This window comes from Microcaecilia unicolor, chromosome 2 (assembly GCF_901765095.1).
Source record: "Microcaecilia unicolor chromosome 2, aMicUni1.1, whole genome shotgun sequence".
In the NCBI taxonomy this organism is placed as follows: Eukaryota; Metazoa; Chordata; class Amphibia; order Gymnophiona; family Siphonopidae; genus Microcaecilia; species Microcaecilia unicolor.
The window spans coordinates 69808373-69835831 of NC_044032.1; the positions used below are offsets into that span (position 1 = coordinate 69808373).

The following is a 27459-nucleotide window of genomic DNA, read 5'->3' on the forward strand; positions in this document are numbered from 1 at the left end:
ATGTGGTAACATAACCATGTAAATGATGTCTTATAAAATCACAGCCAATGTAAAAGTGTGTGTGATGCTCAATGGCATGTATTTTGATAGTGGGCATGCACATGGGCAAACGAGCCCAAATCTGTGTGTGTGCCCAAGATGCACAAGCAAATTGAGTAACGAACCAAGTAACATTAATAATTGGGTGCTAACCACTTATCAATGTTAATTGGCACTCATAAAAATTAGTGCATGCACTTGGCTGCGCGCTATTCTACATGGCTTGGTGCCTACCTCTACTAGATGTAATTCAAAGGGGCACATCACAGGGGCATAGCCAGACTTCGGTGGGAGGGGGGTTCAGAGCCCGAGGTGAGGGGGCACATTTTACCCCCCCCCCCCCGGTGCCGACACCCCCCGGCACCACCACCAACTTTGACCCCCTGCTGACGACCCTCACGACCCCCCCTCCCGCCGCCAACCCTCCCCCGCCGCTGCCTACCTTTGCTGGCGGGGGACCCCAACCCCCGCCAGCCGAGGTCCTCTTCTTCCGGCGCAAGGCTTCATTCTGTTTCTGTGAATCTGATGTTCTGCAGATTCACAGAAACAGAATGAAGCCTTGCGCTGGAAGAAGAGGACCTCGGCTGGCGGGGGTTGGGGTCCCCTGCCAGCAAAGGTAGGTGGCGGTGGGGGAGGGTTGGTGGCGGGAGGAGGGTCGAGAAGGTCGTCGGCAGGGGGTACAGGGCCAAATCTACAGGGGCCCAGGCCCCTGGGGCCCCACATAGCTACGCCACTGGCACGTCAGGGGCATTCTGAAAAAGTTGCGTACGGCCTCAGTCTAGGGTGCCAGTATTTACAGTAGGTTTCAGCTGGTGTAAGTCTGGTGTGAGAGTTGGCCTTAAGCACAATTCTATAAAGGACACGTGCCGATTTTTGGCACCAAATTTTGAGGGCCATTTAATGAATCTAGTCCACGGAGCGTGCAAGCATGCTTGTAAATAATAATATACTAGACTTTACACACACTGTTGCTAACATGTAGGCGCAGGCATGTATATCAGCTCTAGGACTGATTGATTGCACCTCAAAGAACATTTTTAGCCACTTATTTTTCTTTATAAAATAGGCACAAAACAGGTACCTTAAATAGTGCTTTTAGTAAAATTACCCTCCACATGTGGTTGGTTTATTAATGCCTGGTGAGAAACACATCTCAACTTTCTTTTTTCTGTATATACTTATTTGAATACTTATTTGCTTTCTCTTAATAACCCAATATATCCTCTATCCCAAGTAACCCCTTTTAAAACATATTTGGCAAAACATAATATTCAATCACTAACCTTCAAATGGAGGCTAACAACAATGATGAAGCGAATTAAGCCTACAATTTTCTTTGGTATGGGACTGTAACAATTGCCTATACAGCAACAACAGAACCTTACAACCCACCCCGTCTCTATTTTCAATGATTTATCACCATTTTTGGGGGGTGCCATTGGAGGAATGTTAATGCCGTTTACTAATTTTTGGATTTTATCACATGACTGAATTTTAGTTAATGGTTTTATGGATTCCGTAAGAGCCCTGGGGGCTTTGCTGGAAAAGAGATTTCATTCATTAATCACTCTATAATTCACTGGAAAGCCTCCTCAATCCTGTGAATTCATAATAATTCCCATAAGGTAACATGGGAATTCAAAATAAAGTGATCATATAACAGGAATAGTGGGAGTGCATGATGATCTTGTCACTTTTCAAATGGTTTCACTCGAAGATGATGAAAAATCATTAAAAGTTGATGCAAAATATTTTGTTGACCTCTCAAGTTGTCTTTAAGAACTGCATGTTACCAAGATATTCCAACATTACAAACGGTTAGAAGGTTGTTGAACCATCATAGTTGAAAAAAAAATGTACCAGTCCTGTCCAAGTGAGAAAATATAACCCCACAAATAAAACATTCATAAACAGAGCTTACAACTATAAAACCTAGTGATGAAGTCCTGGTAATATGCAAGAAAAAATTGCTAGCATACCATTCATAAAAGATATCATAGCACATTTTTCTGTAAAAAAAAGAAGCTGGTCGCCTCTTTTTGAACATTGTGACACATGAATTTTGCTGTTTCTATATCTATAAATAACAGAAATATGACATTGAATTGCTTGATTACAACATGGATTTTCATGGCACATGATATAGGATTCCTGATCTCTCCCAGCTTTGAATACTGTAAAAACTTTACAGCCAAACTAACAGACCTTTTCTATAACACACTTGTCGGTCTTTTTCCACCGAATCTAAGCCATGTGCTTTTGTTTCAGTTTACACATGATTTGTCCTCATTAACTAAGAAGGACACCTACAATAAAAATCACAATTATAAAACAAAATAATTTGTTCTGCCATCAGCTCTTACAAAGTGTGTAGCCGACTGAATACAAAGCATAAAAAGAGAGCAGCAAGTAAGCCTCTAGTTGTATTATTTTTCTAAATCCCATTTTTAAGAATCTCCTAGTGATTGCATTTAATCTGCTCTGTAGCATTACCTGAAGAAGCAGGTACTGTTTAACAATCAAACTTTCATTGAACTGAAGGGAGGTGTAGCCCAGTCCACTACTCTGACCACTGTTCTTTCCTCAGACTGCAGGGAAGTTGTCCATATGGTTTTCAGCTTGTTGCTGTGGGAAGATCTGACAGTATTCCTTGTGCGAGTCTTGGAACACGGGCAGGTTCTGCATTCCGGAATCCTGCACCAGCACTAGAACATTGTTTTCGTCAACCCTTGCCACTTTTGTGTATTCCTTGTTGGGTCCTGACACAGAACACTGTTTGCTACTGTCAGTGGTTTCGTTGTGTTTTGGTACCAGTGCTAATGCATTGTTTTGGCTGATTTTGTGAACTTCCACATAATCCATTGTTTTAGCAGACAGGAAAGGGGCTTTCTCCTGGGGAAGTAACCAGACTGTGTTATGGTTACCAGGTTTGGACTGTATCTCCAGCTCCTTCTGCCGACTTCGGTCTTCTTCAACGACGCTTTCAATGGTTTTGAAATACTTTGGCTGATAGTCCTCTTCATTTGCCATTACAACCGATGGCACATTAGCATTCAAGGCACCAAGGGCCAATTTACATACTTCTGTAATGTTGTGGTAGGAGAATTTGGAAGTATGACTATTGGGCATCGCTTCTTCAGGCCAAGCATATGATTTCTCCTCTGGATCTATGCACTGAGCAGCCCAGTCACTACTGCTCTGTCCAGCAGTATTTTCAAGTCTACTATCAACACCAACTGATTCAAAGGTTGATGGAGTGACTCTGGTTCCCTTATGCCTTTCAGAAAAAGCAGAGGGGCTGTCACAGCTCCCCCTTCCTGAGTCATTGTCTGGTTCAATGTGAGGTGACTTCACATTTTGATTTGAATGGACCTTATCTTGGTTCGATATCAGTTGGTCCCGACTATCGTCTACTTCCAAATAGTCTACCAGCAGTTCCTCATAGTCTGATGTTGGGGGGAACCCTTGGCATCCCAATGCACTCAGTAGCTCTTCAGATTTCCCTGTCTAGTTGAGAAAAGAAAATATTAGAATGGATTTACTTGATATAGCATGATCTGAATGTACATTATTTTAAACACACCCTATATCAATAAGGAAAATAAAAGGACTATCCAAAGATGTTATTGTATATGCACTTTAAGAGCAAACAGGTAATTTCTTCAATGTCCTATGTGCCTTGAAAAACTCCATGGGCAAATCAATGAAGAAAACCTCAAAAAAGACAAAAAAAGCCTGTTTTACTCTTTAGAAGATGAAAAACACTTTAAAAATTACCTGTGGCAGTTAGAAACACTAAAAATTGCTGATAGTCTCAAAATTCAACAAAACGGTGCTAAATTGATAAAGGACCCTGTGATTATCTGAATCACATCATTTTTATACTTTCAAAGCATAAAAATCGCTTAAAAATGCTAAAATTGCTATGGCACTCATTTTCAAAGCAGATGGACGTCTCAAAAAGGTAAAAAAAAGTTCATCTGCCAAAAATGTCCAAATCGTGATTTTCAAAAGGCAGTTTGTCCAAATAGCAAGGGGGCATGTTGGAAGCGTGTTTTGGGTGGGCCTAGGGCGGGCCCAAAATTAGGACATCTTTCAACGATAATGGAATGGGAAAGAAACGTCCACGGCAACAAAGAAGAAGGTTTTTATCTAGGCCTGTTTCAATCATATCCAGGATACAAAAAGGTGCCCTGATTGGGCAGCTGACCACTGGAGGGATGAAGGCATGACACCTCCTTCATCTCCCAGTGGTTACTGACCCCCCTCCTAACCCCCTAAGAAGTGAAAGTGACAGTGGATATCAGGCTCTATGACAGCTTCGGGTATTATGACCATTCCTAGTAGAGCAGCAAGCATATGTTAGGAGTAGCCTAGTGTTCAGTGCAGTGGACTTTGAACAATGGGACCCAGATGTAACTCCCACTTTAACTTTTATTTCTGTACAAATATGTGAGCCCTCCTGAAACAGAAATACCTACTGTGTACCTGAATTTATAAGACACCTGCAAGTGTGTGGCTATTATAGTGGTGTAACTTTAGGTACAGTAGGTTTTTATCTGTTCCTGGAGGGTTCACAATAACATCAGGGGCGTAGCCAGACCTTGGCGGAAGGGGGGGTCCAGAGCCCAAGGTGGGGGGGCACATTTTAGCCCGCCTCCCCCAGCCACCGACCCTCCCCCGTCACTTTCGACCCCCCCCCCCCCCGCTGCAAGGAACCTTTGCTGGTGGGGGTCCCCAACCCCCACCAGCCAAAGTCTTCTTCAACACCGGTCTCTGGCGTGTTCACTAATCTGTGCTGTGAGTCCTGACGTCCAGCACGTAAGGAACGTGCAGGATGTCGGGACTCACAGCATGGATCAGCGAAGGCGCCGGAGACCGGCGCTGAAGAAGACTAAGGCTGGCGGGAGTTGGGGACCCCCAGCAAAGGTACCTTGAGGCGGCAGGGTCGAAAGTGGCGGGGGGGGGGGGGGGGGGGGGTCGAAAGTAGAGGGGGCCAGGACTAAATCTGTGGGGGCCATTTCCCCACCTAGCTACGCCCCCTGAATAACATATTCTCATTATTCCACTGCACTGAGCACTAGGCTGCTCCTCTGCTCTGCAGGGACGTCAATGTGGCCATTTTTGTACAAATGATGCCAAACAGGCGTTTTGTGCCTGCATGTTTGGCTTTCATATAAAAACTGGCACTCAAAATTTGCAATGTAGAAATTTGCTACCTGGTAGAATGTGCCATCAAAAGAAAAGAAATTCTTAGTAAGTGCTAATGAAGCCAGCTCAACTATAACTTCCACTGGAACTCTTGAGTAAAAATTTCTCCTCCCAATTGTCTCTCTAATGGCCTGTATTGCCTCCTGCTGTGGATTATTCATATACAGAGACTCCACATTGAATGTTGTTAAATAGATATCTCACGTGCATCTGATCTTATCAAGAATGTTTATCATATCTGTGGAGTCTCTAGTATAGGACAGGATTTCCTTAAAAACAGTCTCAAAAACTGATCAGTAAAAGTGGGTAGACGTTCTAAAATGGATCCTATCACTGATATGATGCGTCTCCCTGGGCATGACTGTAATGATTTGTGTATTTCTGGTAACAAATATAGGATGGGGGACATTTAGGAAATCAAGCTCGTTCTGTGTTAAGAACTGTCCATTCTTAGCTAAGTCAATGCGTGGACAATTGAAGAGAGCATTCAACAAAAGGAACATCGAACACAAATGTGCAATCAAGAGACAAGTCAAGGAAAAACCTTTAGTGGAACACAGTATGGCCCAAGAACATAACTTTGAGGACTATCGTTTTTTCGTGCTAAGTATGCCAAGACCATCATGGAGGGAAGGTGACACTGATAGCTTGCTGCTAAAGACAGAACCTTGACACCACATGGACTCAATCTGAAAACAAATTTGTCAGTATTCCTGTGATGTCTGTATTATTATAAGTTATTTATTTTTTTATGGTACTCTTGTATATGTTTGTTTATTTATTTATGTGGTTGATCTTGTATGGATTTGTTTATTTATTTATTTATTGATGTGGTTGATTGACTTTTAGAAATGGTAGTTCTTGCTTACCTTAAGTAACTGTGTATCGAAGCCTATAATCTTAGGCCCAGGGACTGGTGGAAAGATGCAGGTCATTTTTCTTAATTGAAAGACACACATACAAACACACAAAACAAAAAGAAAACAAAAGGAATCAACAACAAAAGTCATTTCTATAGTATATGATATATATTTTCTTAATATTATACTGTTGGATACAAACACGAATATTTACATGCACTGCTTATACATAGGGGCAGGTGAAAAAACCTTGATCAATATCTTGTTGTTAGGTTTTTTAGTTGTGTATGCTTAAATTATCACAATGATTGTGCCAGCTGATTATTGAGCCAATTATTTCTCCATAAATCAATCCCTTTAACTAGCAACTGGTTCAAGAAATTATTTCTAGATGTGCAGAATCCAGGACACTGATACAAAAACACTGAACATCTTCAGTCTAATCCTACTCTAACATTTTAACACATCAGATTGAAGCAGAAGCCAGTCTTATTGCAAAGTGAAATATAATAACCTACTTGTAGCCTTTTGAAACCATTGTCCAGATCATGATCAAACCAATGACAAATGCTAAGACAGCTATTGAAATCCACAGTGTCAAATCTCTCTCCTGGAAGGCTGAAAGAGAAAAGAAGAAATTCTTAAGTCACGTGGAGGGGCATAATCGAAAGGGGCGCCCAAGGTTTCCTGAGGACGTCCTCGCAGGACGTCCCGGCGAAAGGGGCAGGGAAACCTATATTATCGAAATAAGATGGACATTCATCTTTCGTTTCGGTAATACGGTCGGGGACGCCCAAATCTTGACAGGTCATCCCTAGAGATGGTCGCCCTTAGACTTGGTTGTTTATGATTTTCGGCGATAATGAAAAGGACGCCCATCTCAGAAATAACCAAATGCAAGCCCTTTGGTCATGGGAGGAGCCAGCATTTGTAGTGCACTGGTCCCCCTGACATGCCAGGACACCAACTAGGCACCCTAGGGGGCACTGCAGTGGACTTCAGAAAAAGCTCCCAGGTACATAGCTCCCTTACCTTGTGTGCTGAGCCCCCCAAAACCCATTCCTCACAACTGTACACCACTACCATAGCCCTTACAGGTGACGAGGGGCACCTACATGTGGGTACAGTGGGTTTTGGAGGGCTCATATTTACCACCACAAGTGTAACATGTGGAGGGGGATGGGCCTGGGTCCGCTTGCCTGAAGTGTACTGCACCCACTAAAACGGCTCCAAGGACCTGCATACTGCTGCGATGGACCTGAGTATGACATTTGAGGTTGTCATAGAGGCTGACACAAAAGATTTTTAAACTATGTTTTTGAGGGTGGGAGGGGGTTAGTGACCACTGGGGGAGTAAGGGGAGGTCATCCCCGATTCCCTCCGGTGGTCATCTGGTCAGTTTGGGCACCTTTTTGTGGCTTGGTCGTAACAAAAAAAAGGACCAAGTAAAGTCGTCCAAGTGCTCGTCAGGGATGCTCTTTTTTTCGGTTATGGGTCGAGGACGCCCATGTGTTAGGCACGCCCAAGTCCCTCCTTCGCTACGCCTCCGACACACCCCCAGGAACTTTGGTCATCCCCGCGACGGAAAGCAGTTGGGGACGCCCAAAATCGGCTTTCAATTATGCAGATTTGGGTGACCCTGGGATAAGGACGCCTGTCTCCCAATTTGTGTCGAAAGATGGGCGTCCTTCTCTTTCGAAAATAAGCCTGATAGGGGCCCTTTTACTAAGCTGTGATAGGAACTAATCTGTGCTTACCGAAGGTTAAAAATGCCTATCACAGGGCACGCTCAGGTGTCCTGTGGTTGTTTTGGCATGCATGCTTACTATTTTTTTAGCACCGAGAGCATGTTTGGGGGCAGAGAGTAGGTGTGTTCAGTGCTAATGGGTTAGCATGTGGGCATTGCCGCATGCTAACCCATTTAGCATGTGTTTAGTGCATGAGCCCTTACCACCTATGGAAAAATTAGCACTTGATCATTATTGCTGATATACAAAAATCGGCCATTTTATCCCCATGTTAAAAGGTGGCCTTACCTGTGGGAAACCCACAAGCTGGTAATAGTGCAGGCCACCTTTTAGCACAGCTTAGTAAAAGGGCCCCTTAGAAATTAATTTTAAGTATTTTATTTTATTTATTCGGATTTGGATTTATTAACTGCCTTTATGAAGAGATTCACCCAAGGCAGTGTACATTTTAACATCAAACTTACAATTTTGTTAACTGCATAACAATAGTAAAATGTACAAGTATAAACATAAATACATTATAGACAGCAAACTGAAACCTAATAGTAGGGCTACCATGAAACAGGATCAAAAATATACACATTTAACAGTACCGAAATCAAATAACAGAGATATAATATGATGTAAGCATAATACTAATGAAATATTTAATAAGCACACAATTAGAACATTCAATTAACATTGCTATGATACAAATGCTTTCCTACAATACTGCTTACCATATAGCTAAGGAGCGAAATGCAGATATATAGTTGGGTAGAGATGCGTGGTAAAGGATAGTTGGGATAAATAAACAGGTGACTAAACTAAAGGCAAGTTCTTTGTACAACTTAGATTGTGAGCCCTCTAGGGACAGAAAAAGTACCTGCATGTAATGTGTATAGCGCTGCATACATCTAGTAGCGCTATAGAAATGATTAGTAGTAACATTCATCCCAGTGGCGTAGCTACGTGGGGCCAGGGGGGCCTGGGCCCCGTAGATTTGGCCCTGGACCCCCCTTCCGACGACCCTCTCGACCCCCCCTCCCGCTGCCAATCCGCTGTCGCTTGCCTTTGCTGGCGGGGGACCCCAACCCCTGCTAGCCGAGGTCCTCTTCTTCTCACAAAAGGCTTCCTTCTGTTTCTGACGTCTTGCACGTACAACGTGCAGGACATCAGACTCACAGAACAAAGCCTTGCAGATCAGCTCTGCAAGGCTTCGTTCTGTGAGTCTGACGTCCGTCAGAAACAGAAGGAAGCCTTTTGCGAGAAGAAGAGGACCTTGGTAGCAGGGGTTGGGGTCCCCCACCAGCAAAGGTAGGCGACGGCGGGTTGGCGGCGGGAGGGGGGTTGAGAGGGTCGTTGGCAGGGGGGGGGCAAAGTTGGTGGTGGCAGCGGTGGCGAGGTCGGCAATGGGGGGGGGGCTAAAATGTGCCCCCTCACTTCGGGCTCTGGACCCCCCTCCCGCCGAAGTCTGGCTACGCCCCTGATTCATCCAGTATGGCAGTTCACTTTATTGAATGAGTTGACCAATCTCAAAGAATGAGTTCACCAAAGACTTGTTAGGCTCCCCCCTCCCCAAAAAAAAAAATAAGGCATGGCTTGTTACATATTGACTGTTCAAATAGTTTGACTCAACTTTGTATTGTTTCAGTACCTTAGTGTTCTACTTAAGAAAGTAGTCCAGGAATAAACGTTTGTTTAATATCATATTATTTAGATAAAGGTCAATTTTCATATTATTTAGATAAAGGTCAATTAAAAAAAAGGGTTAAGCGCCTAACACAGCCAAAGTTTCAACTGAATCTAGCTGTCTAGATTTTCAGCTCAGAATCTTCCCAAATCTAAATGGCTAAAAGTTAGCTGCCTCGAATTGGAAATCTCATTCTTTGGGTATCTAAGGTTAGCAAGGTAGCTGTGAACATAAACTATAGTTGGCAAAGTCTTTTCTCTCAGATGCTAAATAGGGATTGGCCCCCTCCTTATGAACAGGGATTGGTCCCTTCTTGGCTACACAGTGAACAAACTAATATTAAGCATTGGCAGGCTCTAGCAAGTACTGGCAGCAATGGAAATACCTGCTGAAACTGGGAGGAATAGATAATTATAATACATTTTCTTTTGAGGTAGCAGGAATCAATATTCCAAATATGCCTAAAAACTCCTAATACTCTGTCACATTGAGAGGACAATGAATCCCTAACAATTAATATCAACTTGAAGCAAAACCTCAGCGCTAAATGCTCCCCTACAGAGCAAACATAGCTCAACCTCGGGGGCTACAGCAATATTAATCATCTGTTTAAAACGCTTCAAACAACGGATAATAAATCCATAGTCCAAAGTAGAGAAAAAAGCCGAAGGCTGAAAAAAACTCCACTTATGAATTATAAGAATGCAAAGGCTCCCAACTGAAACAATGGAAAAAAAGTTCATGCAAATACTTATACAGTTCCCTTAAATGAAAGCATTACTCAGCTTTAATCAACTCCAATTGTTCAATTCAAATATGAAGCACTTATCTCAGTTCTGTGTCCAAAAAAAACAATAATAATAATTTTGAGCCACAAAGTGGAGTTGAAGCCTATCCAACTGAACACACTTTTTCTTCACTTTGAACTGTGGATTTCTTATCCATTGCTTAAAGTGTTTTAAACCAGTGATTAATATTGCTGTAGCTCCTCGGTTGAGCTGTATTTGCTCTGTAGGGGAGCATTTAGAGCTGAGCAATTGCTTCTGGGTGATTTTGATTATTAGGGGTTCATTGTTCTCCCAACATGATAGTGTATTTGCAGAAGATTGGGTGTGTACTTAGGAACAGATAATCCTCAGTTCTACTCCTGGCTCTGTTTGGGGTGGGTGGGGGCATTTCAAGTGGTTAAGGTTGGGAAAGGCTGTTGGCCCTAGCAAAATCATTTTAATTGAAACAAAGAGGAGGAGGAAAGCATGAGGGTCTGTTATGTGAGGGGGGAGGGGTCTGTCAGCCAGAGGCGTACCAAGGGTGGGGCGGTGGGGGCAGTCCGCCCCTGGTGCACGCTGCTGGAGGGGTGCAGAGAGCAGCCGCGCGCCTGTCAGTTCCGCTGGTTCCCTGCTCCCTCTGCCCTGGAACAGGTTACTTCCTGTTCCAGGGCAGAGGGAGCAGGGAGCCAGCGGAACCGAGAGCTGTGCAGCTGCTCCCAGCAGCTAAAAATGCACCGGGGGGGGGGGGGGGGGGAAGGGGTTGATGCATCGGAGGGGGGGGGGGGTGCACATCAGCGATCCGCCCCGGGTGTTAGCCGACCGAGGATCGTCACTGCTGTCAGCCCTAGTGACTGCATTTTATTATTGGGCAGGTTTTTTGTGCATTGGTCAGCTAAATCTAGACCTGCTATTGGTAATCAGTGCTAGATGCCTAATTTCTTTCCTCTGACCTGACCTTACTCCTGATCATACTCACAATTCAGACTCCTTAACAGCACCACCTGAGCCCCAAGAAGCAGTCCTGTGCTACTACCATTATGGGGTTAAACCTAGCAGTAGACTACCTCTAGGGGCTTAGGTGATGCCATTTATGGACAAAGAGTCTCTGGGGGATCACTCCATCCCCTACTAGACATCAGAGATAGAGGTGGGCAATGGAAAGGAAGGAAGGGGATAGGGTAATACTTACTGTATTTGAATATAACTAGCCATGAGCTACCAGCAGGGTCAGCTCAACCACTAGGCACGACTAGGTAGTTGCCTAAGGAAGCAGCTTCTGAGAGCAGCACACAGCAGTTGCAGCCAAAGCAAAACAACAGAGCCTGACAGCCACATAGACTCAAAGAAAGTGAATGATACATACCTGTAGCAGGTGTTCTCCGAGGACAGCAGGCTGATTGTTCTCACGACTGGGTGACGTCCGCGGCAGCCCCCACCAACCGGAAAAAAGCTTCGCGGGACGGTCGGCACGCAGGGCACGCCCACCGCGCATGCGCGGCCGTCTTCCCGCCTGTGCGCGACCGCTCCCGCCAGTTGAATGACTAGCAAAAGATGAAACACACAACTCCAAAGGGGAGGAGGGAGGGTAGGTGAGAACAATCAGCCTGCTGTCCTCGGAGAACACCTGCTACGGGTATGTATCATTCACTTTCTCCGAGGACAAGCAGGCTGCTTGTTCTCACGACTGGGGTATCCCTAGCTCTCAGGCTCACTCAAAACAAGAACCCAGGTCAATTGAACCTCGCAACGGCGAGGGTATAACAGAAAATTGACCTACGAAGAACAACTAACTGAGAGTGCAGCCTGACCAGAATAAATTCGGGTCCTGGAGGGTGGAGTTGGATTTACACCCCAAACAGATTCTGCAGCACCGACTGCCCGAACCGACTGTCGCGTCGGGTATCCTGCTGGAGGCAGTAATGTGATGTGAATGTGTGGACAGATGACCACGTCGCAGCCTTGCAAATCTCTTCAATAGTGGCTGACTTCAAGTGGGTCACCGACGCTGCCATGGCTCTAACACTATGAGCCGTGACATGACCCTCAAGAGCCAGCCCAGCCTGGGCGTAAGTGAAGGAAATGCAATCTGCTAGCCAATTGGAGATGGTGCGTTTCCCGACAGCGACCCCTAGCCTGTTAGGGTCGAAAGAAACAAACAATTGGGCGGACTGTCTGTGGGGCTGTGTCCGCTCCAAGTAGAAGGCCAATGCTCTCTTGCAGTCCAATGTGTGCAACTGAGGTTCAGCAGGGCGGGTATGCGGCCTGGGGAAGAATGTTGGCAAGACAATTGACTGGTTAAGATGGAACTCCGACACCACCTTCGGCAGGAACTTTGGGTGGGTGCGGAGCACTACTCTGTTGTGATGAAATTTGGTATTCGGAGCATGAGCTACCAGGGCTTGAAGCTCACTGACCCTACGAGCTGAAGTAACTGCCACCAAGAAAATGACCTTCCAGGTCAAGTACTTCAGATGGCAGGAATTCAGTGGCTCAAAAGGAGGTTTCATCAGCTGGGTGAGGACGACGTTGAGATCCCATGACACTGTAGGAGGCTTGATAGGGGGCTTTGACAAAAGCAAGCCTCGCATGAATCGAACGACTAAAGGCTCTCCAGAGATGGCTTTACCTTCCACACGATAATGGTAAGCACTAATCGCACTAAGGTGATTCCTTACTGAGTTGGTCTTGAGGCCAGACTCTGATAAGTGCAGAAGGTATTCAAGCAGGTTCTGTGCAGGGCAAGAACGAGGTTCTAGGGCCTTGCTCTCACACCAAACGACAAACCTCCTCCACTTGAAAAAGTAACTCTTTTTAGTGGAATCCTTCCTAGAGGCAAGCAAGACCCGGGCGACACCCTCAGACAGACCCAATGCAGCGAAGTCTACGCCCTCAACATCCAGGCCGTGAGAGCCAGGGATTGAAGGTTGGGGTGCAGCAACGCTCCGTCGTTCTGCGAAATGAGAGTCGGAAAACACTCCAATCTCCACGGTTCTTCTGAGGACAACTCCAGAAGAAGAGGGAACCAGATCTGACGGGGCCAAAAGGGCGCTATCAGAATCATGGTGCCGCGGTCTTGCTTGAGCTTCAGTAAGGTCTTCCCCACCAAAGGTATGGGAGGATAAGCATACAGGAGGCCGGTCCCCCAATGAAGGAGAAAGGCGTCCGACGCTAGCCTGCCGTGTGCCTGAAGTCTGGAACAGAACAGAGGCAGCTTGTGGTTGGTCTGAGAGGCGAAAAGGTCCACCGAGGGGGTGCCCCACGCTCGGAAGATCTTGCGTACCACTCTGGCATGGAGAGACCACTCGTGCGGTTGCAATACTCTGCTCAGTCTGTCGGCCAGACTGTTGTTTACGCCTGCCAGGTACGTGGCTTGGAGGAGCATGCCGAACTGACACGCCCAACGCCACATCCCGACGGCCTCCTGACACAGGGGGCGAGATCCGGTGCCCCCCTGCTTGTTGACGTAATACATTGCAACCTGATTGTCTGTCCGAATTTGGATAATTTGGCAGGACAGCCGATCTCTGAAAGCCTTCAGTGCGTTCCAGATCGCTCGGAGCTCCAGGAGGTTGATCTGCAGACCCTTTTCCTGGAGGGACCACAGACCCTGGGTGTGAAGCCCATCGACATGGGCTCCCCACCCCAGGCGAGATGCATCCGTCGTCAGCACTTTCGTGGGCTGCGGAATTTGGAATGGACGTCCCAGGGTCAAATTGGTCCGGATGGTCCACCAGAGCAGTGAAGTGCGGCAACTGGTGGAGAGGCGGATGACATCTTCTAGATTCCCGGTGGCTTGAAACCACTGGGAAGCTCGGGTCCATTGAGCAGATCTCATGTGAAGACGAGCCATGGGAGTCACATGAACTGTGGAGGCCATATGACCCAGAAGTCTCAACATCTGCCGAGCTGTGATCTGCTGAGACGCTCTGGTCTGCGAAGCCAGGGCCAAGAGATTGGTAGCCCTCGCTTCGGGAAGGTAGGCCTGAGCCGTCTGGGTATTCAGCAGCGCTCCTATGAATTCCAGAGACTGAGTAGGCTGGAGATGGGACTTTGGGTAATTTATCACAAACCCCAGCAGCTCCAGAAGTTGAATAGTGCACTGCATGGACCGGAGGGCTCCTGCCTCCGAGGTGCTCTTGACCAGCCAATCGTCGAGATATGGGAACACGTGCACTCCCAGCTTGCGTAGATACGCCGCCACCACCACGAGGCACTTTGTAAACACTCGTGGGGCAGAGGCGAGCCCAAAGGGCAGCACACAATACTGAAAGTGCCGTGCGCCCAGGCGGAATCTGAGATACTGTCTGTGAGCTGGCAGTATCGGGATGTGAGTGTATGCGTCCTTTAAATCCAGGGAACATAGCCAATCGTTTTTCTGAATCATTGGCAGAAGGGTGCCCAAGGAAAGCATCCTGAACTTTTCTTTGACCTGGAATTTGTTCAGGCCTCTCAGGTCTAGGATGGGACGCATCCCCCCTGTTTTCTTTTCCACAAGGAAGTACCTGGAATAGAATCCCTGCCCTTCCTGCCCGGGTGGTACGGGCTCGACCGCATTGGCGCTGAGAAGGGCGGAGAGTTCCTCTGCAAGTACCTGCTTGTGATGGGAGCTGAAAGACTGAGCTCCCGGAGGACAATTTGGAGGCAGGGAGGCCAAATTCAGGGCGTATCCGCACCGCACTATTTGGAGAACCCACTGGTCGGAGGTTATGAGAGGCCACCTTTGGTGAAAACATTTTAACCTCCCTCCGACCGGCAGATCGTCCGTTACGGACACTTGTAGGGCGGCTATGTTCCCGTGGATCCAGTCAAAAGCCCGTCCCCGGCTTTTGCTGTGGAGGCGCAGGGGGCTGCTTAGGCGCACGCTGTTGACGAGAACGAGCGCGCTGGGGCTGTCCCTGTGCCTGACGAGGCCTTCGGGCCGGCTGGTTGTACCTACGCTTCGCAAAAGAATAGGGTGCAGCCTGCCGGGCCCGGGAAAAACGTCCACCTGTGGAGGTGGATGCTGAAGGCGCCCGGTGGGAGAGCTTGTCGAGAGCGGTTTCCCGCTGATGCAGTTGGTCCACCATCTGCTCGACCTTCTCGCCAAAAATGTTATCCCCCCGGCAAGGGATGTCGGCCAGTCTCTGCTGGGTGCGGTTGTCCAGGTCAGAGGCACGCAGCCATGAGAGCCTGCGCATCACTATACCTTGGCCCGCAGCACGAGATGCCACGTCACAGGTGTCATAGATACCCCTGGACAGGAACTTTCTGCACGCCTTCAGCTGCCTGACCACCTCCTGATAAGGCCTGGACTGCTCCGGCGGGAGCTTCTCGACCAGGTCCGCCAGTTGATGCACATAGGTCCGCATGTGGATGCTCATATAGAGCAGGTATGATTGGATGCGGGTCACGAGCATGGAGGATTGGTAGGCCTTCCTCCCAAACGAGTCCAGAGTGCGAGACTCCCGCCCCGGGGGCGCCGAGGCGGTATCCCTTGAACTCCGTGCCCTCTTGTGAGCAGAATCCACGACCGCTGAGTCATGGGGCAATTGTGGCCGCATTAGCTCTGGGTCAGAGTGGATCCTGTACTGGGACTCTGCTTTCTTGGGAATGGTGGGGTTAGTTAATGGTCGCACCCAGTTCCGAAGCAGCGTCTCCTTAAGGACATTGTGCAGCGGCACCGTGGAGGACTCTCTAGGTGGTGATGGATAGTCGAGGACCTCGAGCATCTCGGCCCTCGGCTCTTCCACAGAGACCACGGGGAAGGGAATGCTGATAGACATATCCCGCACAAAGGAGGCAAAGGAGAGACTCTCAGGAGGTGAGAGCTTCCTCTCCGGTGAAGGCGTGGGGTCCGAGGGAAGGCCCGTAGACTCCTCTGAGGAGAAATATCTAGGGTCCTCCTCTTCCCCCCACGAGGCCTCATCCTCGGTATCGGACATAAGCTCATGTAGCTGAGTCCTGAACCGGGCCCGGCTCGACGTCGAGGCACCAAGGCCTCGGTGTCGTCGAGCGGTGGACTCCCGCGCCGGCGGGGACGAAGCTCCCTCCATCGACGTCGACGGGGACTCCACCTGCGTGGCGGTCGAGACCGGCACCGCAAGCGGCAGCGGTGTCGACGGCCCCGGCGCCGGGCTAGAGCTCGCCGGCGCCACAGTCATCGGCGCCGAGGGCGCAAGCACCCCCGGCGCCGGCCCAGCCTGGCGCATCAGCCCTTCCAGGATCCCCGGAAGGATGGCTCTGAGGCACTCGTCCAGGCCCGCTGCCGAGAAAGGCGGTGGGGCCGGTAGGGGTGTCGGTGCCCGGATCTGGTGGGAGCCAGGAGACTGCACCGAGGTGCCAGGACCCTGTTGCGTCGGCACCTCTATCACCGACGGGGATCTCTCCTCTCGATGGAGACGCTTCGGCGTCGACTCCTCTCCGACGTGCATCGAGGGCGACCGGTGACGGCGCTTCTTATCCTTCTTCCGATGCCCGTCACCGGCGCCGGGAGGCATGGAGGAGGAGGATGACGATCCCCCTCGGTCTCGAGGAACCGGGTCAGACAGGGTTCGGTCCCGTGGGCCACGGGCTGAGGGAGTGACCGGGGCCGACTGCCCACGCGGCCTCTCACCTCTACCCTCACCGGAGGACCGGCGGGCCGACGGGACCTGTTCTCCTGGGGTCGATGCCATCGGTGCCGATGTCTCGGGCATCGATACCGGTACCGAAGGACCGGGCGTCGATACCGATGCCGTCGAGGTCGACGTCGAGGGGCCGGCGCAAGTTCCAAAAATACGGTCCCGTTGAACTTGCCTCGCAACCTGAGTCCGTTTCCGGAGACCGAGACACAGGGGACACGACTTGAAATTGTGCTCCGGCCCGAGGCACTGGAGGCACCAAGCGTGGGTGTCGGTCTGCGAGATGGGCCGGCCGCACCGACCACACTTTTTAAATCCACTCGGGACCTTCGAGGACATCGACGGAAAAATCGCGTCGGCGAAATTAAAGTCGTCGATGGTGGCGGAAATCACACCTCGAAAATGAAAAATGACCGTGCGGCCACTAGGCCGCAACGCTACGTCCCCGCTGGAAGCGAGGGAAAATGGGAGCGCGTGCTCCTTTTTTTTTTTTTTTTTTTTTTAAAGAAAAGAAAAGTGGAGCGCGCGGCGATAAATTAAATATAAAAGAAAATAAAAAGGTTCGCGTAAACGCGACGGTTTTTCCGGGGCTGAAACAGAGAGAGCGGCACAGGCACGACTCTCTCCAGGCGCGGAAAAAAAGGAACTGGCGGGAGCGGTCGCGCGGGAAAACGGCCGCGCATGCGCGGTGGGCGTGCCCTGCGTGCCGACCGTCCCGCGAAGCTTTTTTCCGGTTGGTGGGGGCTGCCGCGGACATCACCCAGTCGTGAGAACAAGCAGCCTGCTTGTCCTTGGAGAACCATCAATACATACGTTTATCTGCAGTATAGGAAGGAAATGTCCAAATAGCCCATATCAGGAGTAGGTTTTTTTTGTTTTGTTACATTTGTACCCCGTGCTTTCCCACTCATGGCAGGCTCAATGTGGCTTACATGGGGCAATGGAGGGTAAGTGACTTGCCCAGAGTCACAAGGAGCTGCCTGTGCCTGAAGTGGGAATTGAACTCAGTTCCTCAGGACCAAAGTCCACCACCCTAACCACTAGGCCACTCCTCCACTCCATATAAATGTACCTGTATGAATCACACACATATGTGTGTATTTTATAAACTTCAGGGGGCAATTCTATAACTGGGCACCACAAGTCAGGCACCTAGATGCAGTGTGCTAAGTGGTAATTCTAGAATGGTATCTGGGCACCAGGATTCTATTATAGAATACTAGCATAAGTCAGCACCTATGTGCCTAATTTTAGGTATGCCCACTTACGTTACATCAATAACAGGCATACATACACGCACCTACATGCAACACCTCAGCGTGAAACTTACTGGATACTACAGAATGCATAGAAATGTTGGTCTCGCCCATGCTCCTCCCCCGTGAACACTACCCTTGCATTTATGTGCTAAGCAACATCTGTGCATCATTTCTAGAACAGTATTGTGTCCCTAGCAACTGACGGGGGAGAGTGTGCACTTACCCATGTATGTGCTAGTATTCTATAAGTGCACAAATGATGCTTAAATTTAGCAGCCATGTTATAGAATGAGGAGGTATATGTGATTCTGCCTGCATTCCACTCAAACTACATCCAGGAACACTTATATGCAAATTACATAAGTACATAAGTACATAAGTAGTGCCATACTGGGAAAGACCAAAGGTCCATCTAGCCCAGCATCCTGTCACCGACAGTGGCCAATCCAGGTCAAGGGCACCTGGCACGCTCCCCAAACGTAAAAACATTCCAGACAAGTTATACCTAAAAATGCGGAATTTTTCCAAGTCCATTTAATAGCGGTCTATGGACTTGTCCTTTAGGAATCTATCTAACCCCTTTTTAAACTCCGTCAAGCTAACCGCCCGTACCACGTTCTCCGGCAACGAATTCCAGAGTCTAATTACACGTTGGGTGAAGAAAAATTTTCTCCGATTCGTTTTAAATTTACCACACTGTAGCTTCAACTCATGCCCTCTAGTCCTAGTATTTTTGGATAGCGTGAACAGTCGCTTCACATCCACCCGATCCATTCCACTCATTATTTTATACACTTCTATCATATCTCCCCTCAGCCGTCTCTTCTCCAAGCTGAAAAGCCCTAGCCTTCTCAGCCTCTCTTCATAGGAAAGTCGTCCCATCCCCACTATCATTTTCGTCGCCCTTCGCTGTACCTTTTCCAATTCTACTATATCTTTTTTGAGATACGGAGACCAGTACTGAACACAATACTCCAGGTGCGGTCGCACCATGGAGCGATACAACGGCATTATAACATCCGCACACCTGGACTCCATACCCTTCCTAATAACACCCAACATTCTATTCGCTTTCCTAGCCGCAGCAGCACACTGAGCAGAAGGTTTCAGCGTATCATCGACGACGACACCCAGATCCCTTTCTTGATCCGTAACTCCTAACGCGGAACCTTGCAAGACGTAGCTATAATTCGGGTTCCTCTTACCCACATGCATCACTTTGCACTTGTCAACATTGAACCATCTGCCACTTGCACGCCCATTCTCCCAGTCTCGCAAGGTCCTCCTGTAATCGTTCACATTCCTCCTGTGCTCATTTTTGAAGCAAATTACTCCAGGGGGAATGCTGCCCCCCAAAAAAATTATGTGCAAAAAATTAGAAAATTCTGCAACATTTTGCACACTTCGGGGGTCTTTTACAAAGGCGCAGTAGCGTTTTTAGCATGTGCTAATGATTAGCGCATGCTAAATGCTAAAGTCGCCCATAGGAATATATAGGCATCTATAGTATTTAGCAAAAGCTTATTTTTAGTGTGCACTAAAAACGCTAGCGCGCCTTTGTAAAAGGACCCTTTTATTTATAATTGTTTTGTACAGAATTCCCCTATTATAAGGGCTGGCATCCCCCCCAGGCATGAAATACCCCCCACACCACAGTTTTCCATGTACTTTCATGCAAACTTCCATCCCATTCCCATGATGTGCACACACCTCATCCACCTTTTTTCCAGCCCCCTCCTTGCATCCACACTCCACCTACCTTTTCCAGCCCCCACACTCCATCCATATTTTTTCCATCTTCCCCCCTGCACACACACTCCATCCACGTTTTTTCCAGCCCCCCCACACCCACACTCCATCCACCATTTATCCACCCCCCTCCCACACCCACACTCCATCCACGCTTTTTTCAGGCCCCCACACCCACACTCCATCCACGCTTTTTTCAGGCCCCCACACCCACACTCCATCCACGCTTTTTTCAGGCCCCCTCAACACAGACACCCCATTCACATTTTTTCCAGGCCTCCCCAGAACACACACTCCATCCACATTTTTTCCAGCCCCCACATTGCATCCACCTTTTTTTCAGCTCCTCTCCCTGCATGCACCTTTTTTCCAGCCCCCTCCCTGCATTCACACCAGGGGCATATCTGAAAGTCGGCGGTAGCGGGGGCCGAAGCCAGAGTGAGGGGGCACATTATAGCCCCCCTCCCGCCATTTCCGACCCCCCCCTGCCGCCGTGGGTACCTTTGCTGGTGGGGGACCCCAACCCCCACCAGCCGAGGTCCGCTTCCTCCTGCCGCTGCGAGGTTTTTTAAGTTCTTCATCGGGATTCGTCCTCCGTCACTCTGTGCTGCTGTTCAAAGAAGCTGCTAGCTGAATGCAGTTTCGGACTGAGTCTGACGTCGCTGCTGCACGTTGTACGTGCAGGACGTCAGACTCATGTACAACGTGCAGCAGTGACGTCAGACTCAGTCCGAAACTGCATTCAGCTAGCAGCTTCTTTGAACAGCAGCACAGAGTGACGGAGGACGAATCCCGATGAACTTAAAAAACCTCGCAGCGGCAGGAGGAAGCGGACCTCGGCTGGTGGGGGTTGGGGTCCCCCGCCAGCAAAGGTACCCACGGCAGCAGTAGGGGGGTCCAGGGCGAAATCTGCGGGGGCCCAGGCCCCTGTGGCCCCACGCAGATACGCCCCTGATTCACACTCCAGCCCCCCTCTTTGCCACCCCAGACCTGACTGTTCCTTTGAGCCATGCAGGCCTCATACAGCCACAGGGCTTAAAGGAAATGCAGCAGCAGAGGAGGAAGCAGCCCGACCTTTGACTGTGTGCAGCTCCTCCTCTGGACTGGTGAGTGTGGAGGGAGGGAGGGAGGGAGTCAGGGAGTCACTTTCCTTCTGTATGTATCTGTGCTACTGTGCCTGCAAAGGCAGACTGCACAGAATTCTACACGGGAAAGGCAGAATTCTGCACAGTCTGTGTGTGTGTATATGTGTGGGTGGGTGGTTTTATAGGGGGGGGGGTATTCTGCGCAAATTCTACATTGCACAGTAGTGCGGAATTCCTTCAGGAGTAGCAGATGGATATCTCAAAATGGCCAAAAATATCCCAATCACGGTTTTTGAAAGGCAGAATTTAGATATTTTACACTGCAGTTTGTTCAAATAGAAAGGGGGCATGTTGGAGGCATGTTTTGGGTGGAACTACGGCGGGCCCAAAATTAGGACGTCTTTCAGCGATAATGGAACAAGAAGAAATGTCCAAAGCAACAAAGAAGTAAGTTTTTATCTAGACCTATTTCAATCACATCCAGGATACAAAAAGGTGCCCTGATTGAGCAGCTGACCACTGGTAGGATGAAGGCATGACCCCTCCTTCATTTCCCAGTGGTTACTGACCCCCTCCCATCCCCCTACGAAGTGAAAGTGACAGTGGATATCAAGCTCTATGACAGCTTCAGGTATTATGGCCATTCCTAACACAGCAGCAAGCAAGTATAAGGAGTAGCCTAATGGTCAGTGCAGTGGACTTTGAACAACAGAACGAAGGTGTAAATCCCACTTTAACTCTTTTATTTCTGTACAAATATGTGAGCCCTCTTGGAACATAGAAATGTTTACTGTATCTGAATTTATAAGACACCTGCAAGTGTGATAGGTATTGTAGTGGTGTAGCTTCAGGTGTAGTAGGTTTTTATCTGTTCCTGGATGGCTCACAAGAACATATAAAGGAATTAAGTTGGGATTTGTACCTGGGTCCTAAGTTCACTGCACTGACTACTAGGCTGCCCCTCTACTCTGTAGGGATGTCTGTGTGGCCATTTTTGTACAAATGATACCAGACAGAGGTTTTTGTGCCTGCTTTTTTGGCATTCATATTTTGGGCATTTCATTTTGCAAAATGGCTGTTCATGTTAGATGTTTTCAGTGCAAGAACGTCCTTCTCACATATTTTTGAACAGGAAATTCCGACCTTTTTCATGTTCAAAAATGGCTGTGAAATGGACATTTTTTTTTTGGACAGTATGAGCAGGATGTCCCATTTCTGACTTGGATGATCTTTTGAAAATGCCCCTCCACAAGTACTTTTACATGTGCATACCGTGGGGCGATTCTAGAAAAGCCCTTTTCTATGAGTAAAGCAGGGTTTACCTACAGGACACAAGATCCAAATCCCACTGATGTTCCCTGTGTCCTTCAGGAAATCACTTAACATGCTGGTCCTCGGGTACACACCAATTAGCATCTTGCGAAAATCATAAAAAATATATTTTTCATTCAAAGCCTTATTATGCTCTGGAATCCACTGCTGCAGGATGCTGTAAAAACAGCTCTTGTAGATGAGTTTAAAAAAGGAGGAAATGCCCTCTTGTTAATAAACAGTTATTAACAAGGTAGATCAGAGGGTAGGTAGCGTGGAACGTATCTGCTTTTTGGGATCCTGCCAGCAGCTTCTGACCTGAATTGACCACTGCTGGAAACAGGATATGGCTAGATTGACCTTTGGTCTGACCCACTCAAGGCAGTCGATGGAACAGTGGAAATATCTATCATTTATCCTGAACTGCAACTGAAAGGACATGAGTTAATTCCAATAAAATAAAATAGCAGTCCAGACTCACACACTGTCCTTTCACAAGCTGTGAGAAGTATCATTTTGTGCTGAATATTTTTTTTATATAACAGTTAGCATTCAGAACAACTTGGACTAGATGATTTTTTTCCTATCACCTTCTCTGTTTCTGTTCTGTTCCAGAGACCAGAATGAAAATCTTGGAACACTTATTTTAAAGTGTTTGAGGGATGTTTTGTGAAACCTACAGACTTAAGCTCAGATCAGGACAGACATAAATGAGTTTACGAAAAGAATAGGATTTGTAAGTTATATTTGAAATTTCTAGTCAAAATGTCTGTCATGAAAAATCTATGGAAAGTATACAGGTTACGGGCCATATTCTATATATGGCACAAAATAAATTGGTGCCGAAAAAGTTAGGCACGGTTTATAGAATTTGTGTAGCGGCCACCCCGTGACTAAAATTTAAGCACAGCCAATTATACCAACTAAAACCTGCTGTAAATGCTCATGTCTTATTTAGATGCAGATCGGGCATATTCTGTAACAGTGACTATAATTTTCAGGAATGCCTATAACCCACCCATGCCCCTCCCATGGCCACACCCGCTTTTGAATTTACGCGCCTCACTTTAAGGAATATGCTTAGAAAGCTGAGTGCATAAATTGAAATTAGTGCTAATTAATGTCGATAATTGCTTGATAGAAGCCCATTATCGGCACTGATTAGCTTGTTAAACAATTAATTTGTGCACACAAATTGGCTATGTGTGCTGATTTGCATGCGCAACATTAGTTGCCATTTATAGAAATTAGGGGTATCTGAGGTATCAAAAATCTCTATTTACAAAAATATCAATAATATTTCACATTTGAACTTTATGGAGCCATTGACTTCAAAATCAGATAAGCTTGATTGTTTACTTACTGTTCGGAATCTGGATATAGGTCTCTGGGCTCCACTGACTCCAAAATCCATGGTCTGGTTTGCAGCGAACCTGAACCACATAGGTTTCACCTGGATGTAAACTTAAGACATTGAACTGTGTTTGCTGTCCGGCAGAATGGGTCTAGAAGAGGAGGAATAAAATAGAAAACTGAAAACACTTATATTTGATTGAACAAGAAGAAACCCTGCATTAGTATTTCCTCACTTTTCCCACAGTATAGAGCCACAAAAAAAGGTTACGTGTTCTTGATAACTCAGTCTGGCACTTGGGTAAAAAATGGCACTTGGGTAAAAAATGTTTTTCACCTCTAAGTCACAGGTTCAAATCTGGTTCAGCTTGGTGACAAAAGTGAGTAGGAGAAGGACGAGACCTAGTGGTAGCAGTCAAGACTGACTAAGTAAACATTCTTCTTGTTTAGAATGAAAGTATGCCCTGCGAGAAGACAGTAGTGTTCACTTGCTCTTTCTCCCTATGCTAATATCTACAAGAGAGGGAGAGAAAAAAAGATGAGGAAGATTAGCTCAATAAATGTCTGTGGTATGAGGGCCCAGGCATTTCAAAAGGCATCTTTGCCCCACATTTACCATTTTCTCATCAGGTTGTGGCTTTTCTAGAGTTAGTGGTCCACATCAGGCAGGGAAGGCATCATGGGCATAGCCAGACACCCAATTTTGGGTGGGTTTGGGCCCAAGATGGGTGGGCAGAAGAACCCTGCTCCAAGGCCGCCGAGAGACTAGGCCAGGCCCGGGGCAAGGCTGCCCCGCCTCTGCTACCCCCGCCGCTGCCGCCCCCCCCCCCCCGCCGCTCCCTCTGCCACTGCAGTCTGCGGTCTCATCTGCCTACCTCCACGGCTCCGGGCCCCCTGCATTCAAGGCAGCAGTCCCAGATCGCCTCTCTTCTGGCCTTCCCTCCTTGTGTCCCACCCTCGTCTGATGTAAATTTCGGTTTTCGCAAGGGCGGGACACAGGGAGGGAAGGCCCGAAGGGAGGCAATCTGTGACTGCCGCTTCGAATGCAGGGGGCCTGGAGCCGAGGAGGCAGGCAGGTGAGACCGGGAACTGCAGAGCCTGCGGCCTGACCCCGGCGCCGGGCCCCCCTTGAAGGCCCGGGCCCGGGGAATTAAGTCCCCCCGTCCCCCCTCTCGGTGGCCCTGCCCTGCTCTGTCCCACAGGTGAATTGGTCTCTCCTCTCACCTGAATGTCATATGGTCTCTCAAACATTCCCCCTCTCCTGCATACCTTTTAAATAGTAGATTTTCACCAGGAGCAAGCAGCAACTAATACACACTGCTCACATTTGCCCACAGCCTTCCCACTGAGGCAACTTCCTGTTTCCACATAAGTGGGAATACGTCAGAGGGAAGGCTGTGGGGCCGGTGCGAGTATTATGTATCAGTCGCTGCTTGCTGCAGGCAAAGATCTGCTATTTACAAGGTATGCAGGAGGGACCGTTTTGGGGAGTTTTCAGTTGGTGGGGCTTGGGAATCCCTGCCAGCCACATCATAGGTGTGCTGCTACTGGGCGGGCCTGAGCCCAAAGTGGGTGAGTGGCCCATCCTTGGCTATGCCACTGGAATATAACCCCTAAACTTTGGGCCTCTGATGTTCCAGGACCTCCATACATCCACTACCGTACACTCCTTGTCCTTCCCCCTATTAATCCTTAATTACCTTCTCTGTCTACACTTAGCACTATGTTTCTGTCTTGGTGACGACTGCCTGTCCCTCCCTTTCTACTTTCATCATCATCATTATCCCCTGCATGATCATCAGTATTATTCAGTGCATCCTTTGATATGGAAATTAGCAGCTATGTTTCACCAGTTCTTTTTGTGCTCAGCTTTCCATTTTGTTTCTCTCATGTTTTCAGATCTCGATCATTTTTAATGTCCATCCTAGTATAGCCAGTCCCAAAGATGGAAACTGGCTGGTGCCACCTTATAAACTGACCAATCTATTGAGGCATGGACTTTTGAAGACAAGACTTAATTTTCTCATATACAAGTAGACTCATGTCCTTGAAAGTTCATGCCTTCAGACATTGCGTAGTCTACAAGCCCCATTAGCCTCTTTTACCATTTTTACTGTTACAGACTAAAATGACTAACTTGACTAGAACTTACTGGAGGGTTCCACTCCTAAAAAGGAAGGGCCCGATATTCAGCCGACGGGAGGCAGCCCGCATAAATGTCGCGGTCAGCAGCACCGACCCCGGATATTCAATGCCGGGCTGTTTCTGGTGACCAGCACTGAATATCCCTTTTTTTTTTGTCTGGCGCTAAGCCAATATTCTGTGCTGGCCGGTTAAGTTAATAGTGGGCAAAGATAGGACTGCTATTTATGCTGTCTGATTTGCCTGCTAAACTTAGACAGTCAGTGCTGAATATTGCCGGTTATCGCGCAACATAGCGGTTAACTTTTCGGCGCTGACTGTGAATATTTAATGGAGATAACCGGCTATCTCCCAATGAATATTATCAGCCTGCAAAACACTATTTAACCAGCCAGGAGCCGTTCCTGGCCAGTTAAACAGCCCTGAATATCAGTGTGGAAATCTTTAATGTATTCCTAATGGGGTAAATTTTAAGCCAGCAGGGTCATCGGACAAAGCTAAGCACTGTGCTTAATTCAATCTGCTTTTTTAGTGTGACTGTCCATAAAGGTAGTGGACTTGAATATACCTATTAAACAGTGACCATGCAGGCACTGTCCATTTAGCTTAGGCCTAAACAAACAGATCACTTGTCCGAATAGGCTGAATATCGTCAGTATCTGGATAATTTTTACAGCCATCTTTGCTCCTCTCCTAACCAGCCCACTCTTATATGGATAGTATTAAGAGGGTACTAACATTTATGCACCAATTACATGCACAAATGTTTAAAATCATGGAATTTGTACATGTGGAGTGGAGTGGAGTGGAGGAGTGGCCTAGTGGTTAGAGCACCAGTCTTACAATCCAGAGGTGGCTGGTTCAAATCCCACTGCTGCTCCTTGTGATCTTGGCCAAGTCACTTAACCCTTCATTGCCTCAGGTACAAACTTAGATTGTGAGCCCTCCTGCAACAGAGAAATAGCCAGTGTACCTGACTGTAACTCATGTTGAGCTACTACTGAAAAAGGTGTGAGCAAAATCTAAATAAATAAATGTATGTGTGTACATACACAAGTAACTGTCAAATTCTGCCTAGCTGCTGTTTTGTAGCACCAGTTTAACTAACATAGTATGTATTTGTACAAGGGATATACACATGGGTGGGGCTCAAACTCATGAATGTAACTTATAGAAAACTAAGTTATGCACATATCTGCAGCTCTGTGGCTGGTGTAAGTGCTTACAGCTGTACTTTATAGAGGAAAACTGGTGCCTATGTTCCTTTATAGAACAGGCTCCTACCAGGTACAATCCAGCACCTCGTTTTAGGCACCTTGTTATAGAACTGCCCTCCATGTGATTTATAGGTAAATATCTTTATTCAGGGGCGAACTGACAGTGGTTGGAGCCCCTGGGCAGTAAAGGTCCACTGCCCGTGCTCCACTGCTGCGCTGCTGCCGCCGCCCCCCTCACGCACCACCACCGCCCTCTCCGATCCTACCTTGAAGGGCCTGGTGGTCTAGCAGCTTCTTTGGGTGCAGGAAAGAATCCTATTCTTTCCTGCCTGTTGCCACTACTCTGCATGGCAGTGGCGTCGCTGCCATGTTTTTCAAAATGGCTGCAGAGACTTACCGTGGTAGTCTTGCGGTTCTCGGCAGTCTTGGCAGCCATTTTTAAAACAC

The 27459-nt window shown here is 47.8% G+C and overlaps 1 protein-coding gene across 3 annotated transcripts in view; it reads right to left on the reverse strand.

The window, feature by feature from the left end:
• Positions 1-729: 729 nt before the first annotated feature.
• Positions 730-27459, reverse strand: part of PRLR (prolactin receptor) — a 291254-nt gene continuing 264524 nt past the window's right edge. For all 3 annotated transcript variants that reach the window (XM_030193031.1, XM_030193029.1, XM_030193030.1), the window contains 4 exons: positions 23664-23805; positions 6629-6728; positions 6120-6189; positions 730-3546 (listed from right to left, as the gene is read on the reverse strand). In XM_030193031.1, the coding sequence (XP_030048891.1) occupies positions 2623-3546; positions 6120-6189; positions 6629-6728; positions 23664-23805 (1236 nt within the window). In that variant the 3' untranslated portion in view covers positions 730-2622. The remainder of the gene's footprint in view (positions 3547-6119; positions 6190-6628; positions 6729-23663; positions 23806-27459) is intronic.